Source organism: Notechis scutatus, chromosome 3 (genome assembly GCF_049901735.1).
Source record: "Notechis scutatus isolate UNSWTSFEM ecotype Mainland chromosome 3, rNotScu1.2, whole genome shotgun sequence".
Lineage (NCBI taxonomy): Eukaryota > Metazoa > Chordata > Lepidosauria > Squamata > Elapidae > Notechis > Notechis scutatus.
In genome coordinates, this window is record NC_142011.1 from 113,734,782 (window position 1) to 113,746,768 (window position 11,987).

At 37.6% G+C, this 11,987-nt stretch overlaps 1 protein-coding gene across 1 annotated transcript; it reads left to right on the plus strand.

Annotated features, from left to right (window-relative positions):
- Nucleotides 1–590: 590 nt before the first annotated feature.
- Nucleotides 591–11,733, plus strand: LOC113426132 (vesicle-trafficking protein SEC22b). The gene is made up of 5 exons (XM_026688475.2): nucleotides 591–735; nucleotides 1,206–1,315; nucleotides 3,691–3,851; nucleotides 5,124–5,270; nucleotides 8,850–11,733. Exons 1-5 carry the CDS (start codon nucleotides 661–663, stop codon nucleotides 9,002–9,004), a joined length of 648 nt encoding a protein of 215 aa, XP_026544260.1. The 5' UTR covers nucleotides 591–660; the 3' UTR covers nucleotides 9,005–11,733.
- The last annotated feature ends 254 nt before the right edge of the window (nucleotides 11,734–11,987 follow it).

The window sequence follows — 11,987 nt, forward strand, 5'->3', positions numbered from 1 at the left end:
CGGCAGGGATCGCGCAGCTTCGCAAATCCCTGCCGCTCGCGAAGCCAACAAACCGGAAGTCGGCAGTTAACCTTCTTAAGCTGTTGTTCACAAAAAGCTTGCATGTAAAATATTAGGTAATTGTCATGTCTACAGTGTGCGAATTATACTTCTTTTCCGAAAATAGCGCTTATAGCATTTAAAAACTGCAAGATGAAAAGGAGCTCTGAAAAAGATAAGTAGAAAAACGAGTGTGAGGACAACCCCGTTCGGTATTGTGCTAGAGAGACGCAGCTGGAGCTCGAGCCATTCATATTGCTCGATGTCCCCCCCTCCAAGTGGAGAGGTTATTAGAACGCCCACGCTATTCTGTAACTGTGTTGTTGCAACTGCCGTCGCCGAAGCGAATGACACTTAGGCTTTCAGGCTTACGATCTTTGCTGGTGCTGGTGAAGACATACCCCTCCCCACTTCTGAGAGGAACCCCCCCCCCAAATGTTCGTAACTTTTACCGGAACCAAAAAGTTGGGCACCTCAGTTCTTGACCGGAGATATGATTGCACAGGAAACAGGCAAGAGAGTTATTATAGGGTACCGGAATTTGGTTTTGCGGCTTCCGGCCAGCTCAGTATAGTCGGGCGGGTAGGATTCTGAACTTGTAGGTATTGATCGTCCAAGAAGATGGTACTTTTAACGATGATTGCGCGGGTGGCTGATGGGCTTCCTTTAGCGGCTTCTATGCAGGAGGATGAACAGGTGAGTGTGAGATACTGTGGGGGTTTTTTTTTCTCTTCGTTTCTACTCAGGAATTAATTTCTGATTAATATATACAATGCGGGTTAAGCCTTTAAAGTGCACTCGCTAAATGCTAGCATTGAAATCGAAAGATATTTAGCAGTAAAACTAATTGGGTTGCATAGGGTTATTTTTTCTTTATTTACCTCGAAATGCTGGTTGCCTAGGCTAGAAATAACATCTGTGAGTTTTGCTAGTTACTGAAGTTTATAGCAAAATTAAGCTCCTTAGAGTTTTCTAACGTTTAGCGTTAGATAATGGGTCCCAATCTAAATTGAGTTCATTCTTCCTCCCACTTAGAAGATGGATCATACAGTTAGGGATTTTCTCTTTATTTTACCTGCTTAATGAATGCTACTGGAGAACAGGAATCTGCAATTATATATCTAATTGATTTTGTTTGTTTGGGGGGATTGGTGTTTTTTTCATAGTCGGGGCGAGATTTGCAGCAGTATCAGAGCCAGGCCAAGCAATTGTTTCGGAAGCTCAATGAACAGTCTCCTACCAGATGCACATTAGAAGCTGGACCAATGACTTTTCAGTAAGTATAAATAGCAAATCTTGTATCAAGCTAATAATGGAACATAGTGCTTGACAATATCCTCAGTTATTACAAATAAATATTGATCCAAGTAACTATGTAGGAATTATTGGGTGCTCTTCCCTCCAAATGAAATTCAGAAAGGCCTAAATGTAATTATTATCTCTAACCAGAGGTAGACTTCAAAAATTTTAGCAAAGAGTTCTCTGCCCCGTTGCTGGGTGGGTGTAGCCAGGGTGGATGTGACCTAGTTGGCCTCCACCATGGTGGGGGGCATTTTTGCTTTCCCTGGGCTCAGGAGGCTTTCCTTGAGCTTCCAGGAGGGTGAAAACGGCCTCCCTGGGCTCTGGAAGCTCTCTGGAAGCCAGACATGGGCCCATTTCTGGCCTTCCTGAACTTTCGCTGAGCCTTTGCGTGCATCCAAAACAGGCTGCGTGGGGACTCCTTGAAGGGGTGGGGTGGGTGGGGCCAGCCAGGAGTTGGATTTGGGGGTTCTCTGAACTGCACAGAATCTTAGCTATGGGCTCTACCGAACCCCCAACTAATTAAAAGCATTGCAGTAAACCTCAGAGGGTCTTGGATTCTAGAAGAAGCATTCAGGGATGTGAGTCAGTTCCTCAGTCTGCAAGAACACAGCAGGTTCATAGAATCATGGCATTCTAGGAATTCATGGAATGGATGGTAAGAATTATCTATTTCAATCCTCTGCAACGTACAACAATATGTCCACAGTTTTTCTTAATCTTAAAATCTTTTTTCTTAAAAAGGGATTGTAAAACCTACAACTTTAGAGTAGAATATTCCATTTTTGTACAGATCTTATCATTAGGAAATATTTTCTTGTGTTTAAATGAATTATTTTTATTTTGTTCAATTCGCTGTCTGATTCGCTGGTGACTGCCTGAACAAGTCCCTGCAGTTGCCTTTCAAGGTTTTCAGAATTGGTTTGCTGGGAGAAAGTATTAGGTCCAGGTCACCCAACTGGCTTTGTGCTAAAGCAGGACTAAAACTCATAGTGTCCCAGTTTCTAGCCTTAACTCTACACCAATTTAGCTCTCCTAAATAAAATTCAGGCAACTATAATTTGTATTCTTTATTCTTGTTTTGTTTTTAGGAAAATAGGTCTTGCCCATTTTTTCAGTAGTTTTCCTTTATGTACCTTATGTCTTCCCTAAGTCTTCTTTTCTGAACATACTAAGTTCCATCATCATACTAAGTTCCATCATCACATAGGGTCCTCTTTGGAATCCATTGTAACTTGTCAATATCCTTTTAGAAATGTGATGCCCAGAATCATATACATTACTACAGAAAAATCAACTAGAGTGAAGTAGAGAGAAAGAAGGTATTTCTTTAAGACAATGTTGCTTCTAAGGCAGTCAGGAATTGCAGTAGCCTTTCTACCTGCTAATGTTTACACTGCTGAGTCATGTTCAGCTTGTCAATGAGTTCGTCTTTTTCAGAAGTAGCTTTTCAAGATATGAATTCCCCATATTATATTAGTCTCCTACATTTTTTCTCCCCAATGTAATATATTTCTGTTTGCAATTTGTGCTACTGAAATATAGACACATACACACACACCAATATATAAAATTGCAGTAAAATCACAATGAAAATACATATTATAACTAAAACTAAAGGATGGAAAGGAAAGTAACAGAAGGTAAGGAGGAGAAGTGGGAGCTACTATTAGTCGATCAACAACTTCTAGTGTGATATTCCCCCAAGCCAACTGGCAGAGGCAATCTTCAATCTCTTTCAGAAAGTCAGAAGCCAATCTCACCTCAGGGAGCAAGATGTTCCAAAAGGCCAAGGCCACAGCCAAGAAGGCTCTTTTCCTGGACCCTGCCACCTGGAATTCCTTGACCTGGCATGGGTGGAACGGGCAGCATGCTTCCTCTGCCAGCATGGGTGGGGCAGACCTGTCTTACAGGGGTGAAATCTGGATCCATGCCATGTAGGGTTTTATAGATAATAACGAACACTTTGAAATGCATCCAAAAGCAAACCAGCAATCAGTGTAGCTCATGGAACAGTGATGTAACATGGGCCCCTCTAGGGGTCCCTAGACTCTGTGTTCTGTACTAGTTGAAGCTTCCAAATGCTCTTCAAGGGTAGCCCATTGAATAAAATCAATAAAACAAAGTTAAAGATGACAAGCATGATGAAGCACAGGTGTGAGCTTTCCTCACCATTGCCCTTGTTTAAAATGTGGTAGAACTCTAAAGTAAGTATAATTCAAGGCTAATATAATTTGTGTCTTGTAATATAGATTGGAATGTTGTTTGCAGTATGGCCACTGAAATTAATAGTCCAAGGTAGGGGTTCATTTTTCTTCCAGGTTAATAGTTGGCTTATATCTTCTTTTACAGTTACATTATTGAAAAAGGAGTTTGTTATCTGATACTATGTGAAGCTGCTTTCCCTAAAAAAATGGCTTTTGCATACCTGGAAGATTTGCACTCAGAATTTGATGAACAACATGGAAAAAAGGTGCCAATGGTGTCCAGACCCTATTCTTTCATTGAGTTTGGTGAGATTTATTTCTTGAGATTAATGATTTAAGGATAGTCCAGGGCCAGCATTTTGGTAATATTAATGTCCCTTCCTCATCAGCTCATTCCACTTCTTTTAGCAAGTTACTAAAGCATTCTGAATTGCATATCTAAATTATTCTCTGATTTCTGCTTCAACTGATGGGATAAAAAGATTGTGTGGCATATACATGAAAAGATTCAAAGAGATAGAATAATCAATAAACAGTGATGTTTGCATTTAAAATACTTCACATCTTACATTGTTCTGTCAAACCAGACTAAGAAACCAATGCTATATAAGTTGGAACTTCTTTTATAATAGTTATAGTAATGCAATCTTGCAACTGTAAATGTGCTTCTCCCCTCTCTTTTATTAGTGTGAGCCAGGGAGGGGCCTGAGACATTTACTCAAACCAATTTCTTAGAAGAGGCTCAGGTCCTGCTTGCCTGCTTGTTGTCTTGATAGCAGTTCTTCCTCCTATCCTTCAGGGCCATTTCCTATGCCATCTATGTGTTTTGCCTTATTAGAGTGCATTTAATTGCACTATCGGTAGTCCTCAGAACAGTAATTGAAACTGTGGCAACTATTGTTGTTAAGCAATGTGGTTATAATAAGCAATGTCACATTATGGCAGCAGTTGTGACAGTTCAGCTCGCCATTGTTATGTGAATCCTGCATGATTGTTAAGCATGATGTCACATGATCACAATTTGTGACCAGATGACTTCCCCATTGACTTTGCTTGTTGGAAACTGACAGCAAAGGGTACAAATGGGGATAATGTAACTGCAGAATGCTACAACTATCATAATTGTGAGCTAGTTCCTGAATATCTGAATCATGATGATGTGACCACAAGGCGGTTATGACAAGGATGGTTATAAGTCTCCTCATTCAGTGCTGTCATAATTTCAGTCACTGTATGAGTGTTCATTAAATAAGGACTACCTGTACTTGAGAAGTTTTATTTTACTAAATAAGAGGTAGGTAATTTAAATTGCATATAGTATAACGAGGATATAATCAGATTGTGGTTAATGACTATATTTGCTATCAGTATAATTATAACCCTGAACCCTACTAAGGAAATTAACAGACAACAGGTTCATTATACTTTTTCCTAGAACAGTTAATTATCTTTCTTCTCCACCTCCTCTTTTTTCCATTTCTTGCAATAATGTCTCTGTACAGCATGATTTGAGAATATAAATTGATTAAGAATCTGGAAAGAAAATACTCTTACATTAACAATTACTGTCTATTCCAGATACTTATATCCAGAAAACCAAGAAGGTATATATAGATAGCCGTGCAAGAAGAAATCTTGGGTCTATTAATACAGAGTTACAAGATGTACAAAGAATCATGGTAGCCAACATTGAAGAAGTCTTACAACGAGGTGAAACTCTTTCAGGTACAGGGATCCATAAACCAGATGTTTTCCATTTTTTTCAGGTCATAGATCTTGTTCTGTGAACTTTTTTGTGATCTATTGATCTCACCACCTTAGCCCATCATATTATTGTGTAACTGTAGCGTTTCACAGAACATAGTTTGCAAAATATTGCCCATTTTGGGAGAAGTTTAAATATATGATTGCAGAATAAAACTGGCAAACTGCTTTGCATAAAATACTTCCTGTAGATAAGGGAAGGACCATTCTAATCCTCAAGAGGCAACAAAAGATTCATACCAAGAAAAACAAATATGGAATGTGCAATTACTCTGCTGTTTTGGATACCATATGAAGGCCTTTTAAAAAATTGGTTTGTATTTTAATAGCATGTACTAAATTCCTCTGGGAATTTACTTGAAACATAGCATGCAAATATATGTTCTATTTTGTAAAAAACAAGCCAGCAGACAGGGAAAATCATAATTTTTGTGAGAAGTTCTAAATCATTTGTAATCTTGAGTTTCAGTGCCGCTATTTCATGCTGAGGAATCAGTGCAATGTATAATAAGTATACATCAATAGCACTGCTTATTGAACAGTGTTTTTTAATTCATCCATTGGAATTGTTCATTCCAACTTGGAACAGTTTGAGAAATGGTGAATTTTGTCAATTATTTTTCTTGAGAGAAATAAAAAGCAGGCAAAGGCAGATAGGAACCACTGGGTGCTTGGAAATAATCAACAACTTGGTAAAGCCCATAATCCAACCATAGGGAACAGGAAAAGATGCTGCTCTGCTGCCTAATTCTCAGCATCCATCTGTCAAGACTTTTAAGGCCCTCAGGTGGCTTTCATTCTCTTCCTCAGCATTATTCTTTGTCTGTGGTGGAATAGTTTATTGTTTGGCAACTAAAATTATGTAGCTTATTCTGTTGCACTACTTTCTAGTTACCCTCATTGCACCCTTTCTTTTTGCTAAGATTAAGAACATATATTTCCTAATAGAAATCCCTTCATCTTACCTGTTCATGCCCTTCTACTTGTTCACTACCTGTTTTAGTTAGTGATTAAGCAGGCAAGCAATTATCTTGCCTAACTGGAAGCTGATGTTAGCTGAAGAATGCAACGACAGTAGCAGGTGTCTGTTATTGCTGTGTTCTATCATTTTATTTGACCTATGGATAAATAATTGATATAGGGGAAAAAAGTTTCTGTTTACATAACAGAGCAAACAATTTGTATTTTTCCTAACCATTATTTCTGAGTTTGAGTTAAACTTTCATGAGGAAAGGTCCACCAGAGTTAATTTGGTTAAAAATCTTTCCCAAACGAGGTAATTCTAAAAGTGTAGATTCCTACCATCATGTAGAATAGACAGTGCTACCAACAGATGGATTTGCAGTTGGCTGGCCAATTTCATTCAGAGTGTAGTCATTAATGAAACTACATCTACATGGAGTATAGATGTATGGTACTCCATATAGTGGGGTACCTCGAGGTTCTGTTATTGGACCCAGTGCTTTTCACCATTTCAATAATTATCTGGATGAGGGAACAGAAGGACAACACCAAAATGGGGGTGGGGGGCACTGCCAACAGCTTGAGAGGCAGACTCATGATTCAAAAGGAGCAGACTTGAGCATTCTGGGCCCTAGCCAACAAAATGCAATTCATTGGAGAGAAAAGCAAGATCCTGCATTTAGGTAGGAAAAAGCAAATGCACAGCTATAGAATAGGTGGTAACTGGCTCAACAATAGTAACTGCAAGAGGGATTGTGATGTCCTAGTAGACCATCACTTAAATATGAACTAGAAATGTGCTGTAGCTGCAGCTGTTCTCTTTGTAATTGATAATAAACAGCAAGTAGGTACTGATAATTTTCCCCTCTGTGCAAAAGTCCCTGCTTAAAAACATGGGCTTTTACAATAGAAATCATATAGAAAGAATTGTTAAATACACTTTTGAATATAAAAGCTAATATTTCATGTAAATAAAAATCATTTCATGCTATAAATAGTCTAAGTAGAAACTACAGCAGATATAAAAAGTCAAACTGAAATCTGTTGGAAAAAAAGTTACAATAACATGCCTCTTTATAAATGGGTATGTGGGTATGTTCAGAATTAACCAATAACATTCAGACTGAGATCAAAAAGTACACATCTGCTATCAAAGTGACTGATCAAGCACATATAAAGTTCAGCTGTTGTAGGATTTTTATGACATTTACTCAGTTGCCTCTTACAGCAAAAGCCATGATCTGCAAAGGCATCAAAGGGATCTCATTGTTGGAAACTGTAATCAGGAGAAGAGTACAAAAAATTTCCAAGGTATTGGATATACCATGGAACCATGAAGACAGTCATCAACAAGTAGAGAAAATATGGCACAAAAATGACATTATGAAGAATTGAGAGACTGTCAAGAGACATGCAGCAACATTAAAGGAGCTGCAGGAATTTCTGGCAACTGCTGGTTATGTACTACAGGTGCCAACGATCTCTCATATTCTTCATATGTCTGGGCTGTGGGATATGGTGGCAAGCCTTTTCTTACAAAGAAAACATCCAAGCCAGTTTACAAAAACCTACATAAAGTATGACAAAAGCATGTGAGAAAAGGTGCTCTGGTCTGATGAGCTCAAGGCTGTACTTTCTGGCCATATTTCCAAATGGTGTGGTGTAAAAATAACATTGCACATCACAAGTACACCGTACCCACAGTGAAGCATGGCAGTGGTGGCAGCATTTATGCTTTGGGACTGCTTTTCTTCAGCTAAAATTGGGGCTTCAGTCAATGTGGAGGGAATTATGAACAGTTCCAAATATCAGTCAATTTTGGCACAAAACTTAGGCATCTACCTAATGCTGAGGATGAAGAGGAATGTCAACTTTCAGCATTATGACCCAAAGCATACCTCTAAACAAAAGAATGTTTTTACCAGAAGACCAAAGTTTTGGACTGGTTTATCCAGAGCCTAAACTTGAATCCGGGTTTTGCTGAAAAAGCTGTGGCTTTCATGGCTGACTCGCTATGCATCCCTGCTTGCAACTAGGCAACAGAAACAAGGGAGGGGGGAGGTGAGTGATTGGAATGTATGAGTGGCTTGGGAGAGAATTTGAGGAATGCAGGTGCACTATCTGTAGCCTGAGAGAATTCTAACACCTCAAGGTGAAATGCTGCAAGGTGTGCAGACTGTTCCCAAAACAAAGGGGAGAAGAGGGAATAAGAAACTTCCTTTCTGCAAACTCAGTGCCTCATCCCATTGCTTATGAAAGTTCACTAGCCTTTCATTGAGTTTTTTCCCCAAAAGGTTTTGTAATAGGGGAAATGAAAGAATTTGACTTCCATGAATTCTCTTTTGTGGTTTACAATAATTTTAAGTCAGTGTCTCTAATCTAAATAAAAAATGCTGATTATCAAAGACAAAAATTTCCTACCTGTTTGAGGGAAACCTATAATGGAAAAGATTGAATCATATATGTCAGACTAAAATCAGTCTTAAAAACCTGGATAGAGGTCTACTGTCTTATAAATAATGTTGACATTTCATGAATATAATATTTTTGTTTGCATGCTATCTTTTCTTCAAACAGCATTGGATTCCAAGGCAAACAATCTGTCCAGTTTGTCCAAGAAATACCGCCAGGATGCGAAATATCTGAACATGCGTTCCACCTATGCCAAGCTTGCTGCTATTGCTGTGTTTTTTATTATGCTGATTGTTTATGTGCGGTTCTGGTGGCTGTAAGAGATTAATAGACCCCCCAAGAGGGATATTTAATAATAGTAAGCATATCACTGTTAAGTAGCTAATATCAGAGGATGTATATTAGAATCTGCCTAGACATTTCCTTATAATTGCTGCTATTTCCAAATGTCAGAACTTGATGAGACTAATGATTTTCTTTTGTAGCAGTTAATTGCTTGGAAGACAAAACATTTTTCCAGCTGACAAATAGGAGTAGCCTCATTTGATCCACCTACTATTCAACACTACTGTTAACAGACAAACAAAAATAAGTGCAGCCCTGGTAGGGGATTCTAATGGGTATTCCTTGTTAATTGTAGAGAAATTCCTGTTTCAAGAGTGGCACGTGTGTATGTGTGTACATAACACACAGTTTTTTTTAGTTTATCCAATCAATACTAATTTTATATTGTCAAATCTCTTGACTCATTACCCTGTTAATTTAGTAAGTCCATGAAATATTTCTTCATCTGGCTTCTATGACTGGTAAGTGAAATGGGGAAATAATTTGAGTTCACTTCACTGTAAATATTTAAATATCATGCTAAACTGAGGCCATGTGTGTTCTGACTGAGCTACAGCAGCCACTGTTAGACATATTTCTGTACAGCTGGAGAAATACTTCAGCTTTTATTTCTGGCTAACTCGATTGTCATACCATCTGAACCAAATCAGGTTTGGTTTTATTTTGAAGCATACAGTTTCAAAAGCAGAAGCTTTTGGACAATTCCTCATGACTAAGCAAGGAAAGGGAAGACTGGACCAAGATTCACCAAGGTTTGTTTACTCTGTGGACTTTCTCAACTTATACTGAATTGACAAATGCCCTCATAAATGTTTCAAACTGTGAATAATTGACTAGCTGAGTATCTCTTCTTGAAAAAATACAGTAGAAGAGCAGGCTTCTTCCTGAGAGCTTGAATATACTGTATATTTTGAAAAATTAACCCCTCTATTTCATAGAAGTTTGTTTCAACTTTTGTATCACAAAAGATAAATGCTCATGCAACAGATTCTGTGATGATACTGCTCTCTACAAGGTATGCACATCTATTTTGGGAATTTACCTAGTTGCAAGTAAATTCAGTTCCATGAGTAATGTGATAAAAATTCTGCAGAATAAACAAAATAACTTCTCAATTCTGACAAGGCCAAAGAATTTTAAACTCCAAAGTTAGGTTGTCTCTTGCCATTCACATCTCAGCACTGAAATAAATGTACAGGTAGTCCCCAACTTACAACCATTTGTTTAAGTAACACTTCAAAGTTACAAAAGCACTGAAAAAAGTGACTTATAACTTGTTTTCATACTTATGACCATTGTAGCATTTTGATCATCATGTGATCAAAATTTGGGTCCTGTGATCAAAATGTGGCTTGGCAACTGGCATGTATTTATGACAGTTGCAATGTCCTGGGATCATTTGTTAGCTTCCCAGCTGGCTTCCGACAAGCAAAGTCAATGGGGAAAGTCCAGATTCACATAACAATAGCATGATTCACTTAACAACTGCAGTGGTTCACTTACTAGTTGTGGCAAAAAAGATCATAAATTGGGGCACAACTCACTTAGCTGTTTTGCTTAGCAACAAAAATTTTAGGCTCAATTATGGTCATAAGTTGAGGACTACCTTTTTAATGTAAATCTCGTATTTAGTTTCTTGGTCTGTCGTCTATCTTCTTTGTATATACAGTATTTTCAAGATATCAGTTTGAATGTTTAAATGATAGGAACCAGTTTCCCAATTAACAACCATATTCTGTTCTTCTTGCAAGAACTCTACTATTACTATTTCATATAAAATATTCCTTTTTGTTTTGTTTTATGCAGATTTCCACTGGAAATTGAGGTAATGATGATAATACTTCAAGAAAATATTGTACAGGGCAAGTAGGGCTGTTGAAACTGTTCTGTTAGGCAGTGTGGTTATATGGTATTTTTAAACTAATGGCCACATTGTTTAATGACAGAGTTTCTGATCTTAATTAGCATAATTAAGCAAGGACTACTTGTATGAGGATTCCTGCACTGGGTTATTAGGTTGGACTAGAATCTCCTTTGAATCCTATAATTCAAAGATGGTGTATTATTTTTAGAATCTGCCAATTCCAGAACAACTCTAGAGATAGAAATCAATAGAGATCTGGAACTGAAGTAATTAATAATCTGCACTTTTTCCTCAGGATTCCAGTGATCTGTCACCTGGTACATTATGATATAATAAGCTTGAGTAAGTTAGGTCTGATTAGGAGTGCTCTGGCAGATATGTCTACTAATAAAACTTGTCCAGAATTTTCTTCCTACTGTGTTTCAAAGTGTATTTACAGTCATACAATACAGCTATTACTAATCCACATGTTATTAATTGTATCCAAACTAATTGCTATATAAAATTAGCTGATTCCATTTGTTAAGGTTGCCTGATGAAAGTTTGTTGGCCAACATCATTTCACCCCAAATTCAAAGCATCCTTTTGCCACCAGCACATAATAAAAAAATAACTCCAGACCTCTTCATGCTACTTAGTTAAAAGAAAGGCAGAAGTTGTTCTTGAAACAGTATGTTTTTATATATTGTGTGTATGTCTCTACTGCCTTATGTACAAATTGATGCTGGATATCTGTATAAGACATACTAACCTGAAACAACTCTCATAATATGTTTTGATATCTGTCACTAAAAAGGAATATTTACATATATGGTAATGATAGATTTGTTGTGGTCATATTGAACTGTTTCTTGTACTTCAAAACAAGAGTTGTGTAGGTCTTATGTTGTATCAAACACCCTGTTCATAAATGTTTCTAGTTTTGTTTTAAATACAAGTAAATGTGTTGAGAACGCTTCGATTAGAGAAAAGTACATAGCTTTGATATGCTCTTCCTGGAACACCATTCATTTTCTCTGGTTTTTACTTTATTGGAAACTGGAATAGCCAAAATATTCTGGGTTCTGCTTCTCTTACACTGGCTAAACTGAAAT

Bases quoted from the DNA above. Each gene is read 5' to 3' on its own strand.
- LOC113426132 (XM_026688475.2), top strand. From the start codon at position 661: ATGGTACTTTTAACGATGATTGCGCGGGTGGCTGATGGGCTTCCTTTA. The intron at 736-1,205 runs GTGAGTGTGAGA...TTTTTTTCATAG, and splicing joins CTATGCAGGAGGATGAACAG to TCGGGGCGAGATTTGCAGCA. The intron at 5,271-8,849 runs GTACAGGGATCC...TTCTTCAAACAG, and splicing joins ACGAGGTGAAACTCTTTCAG to CATTGGATTCCAAGGCAAAC.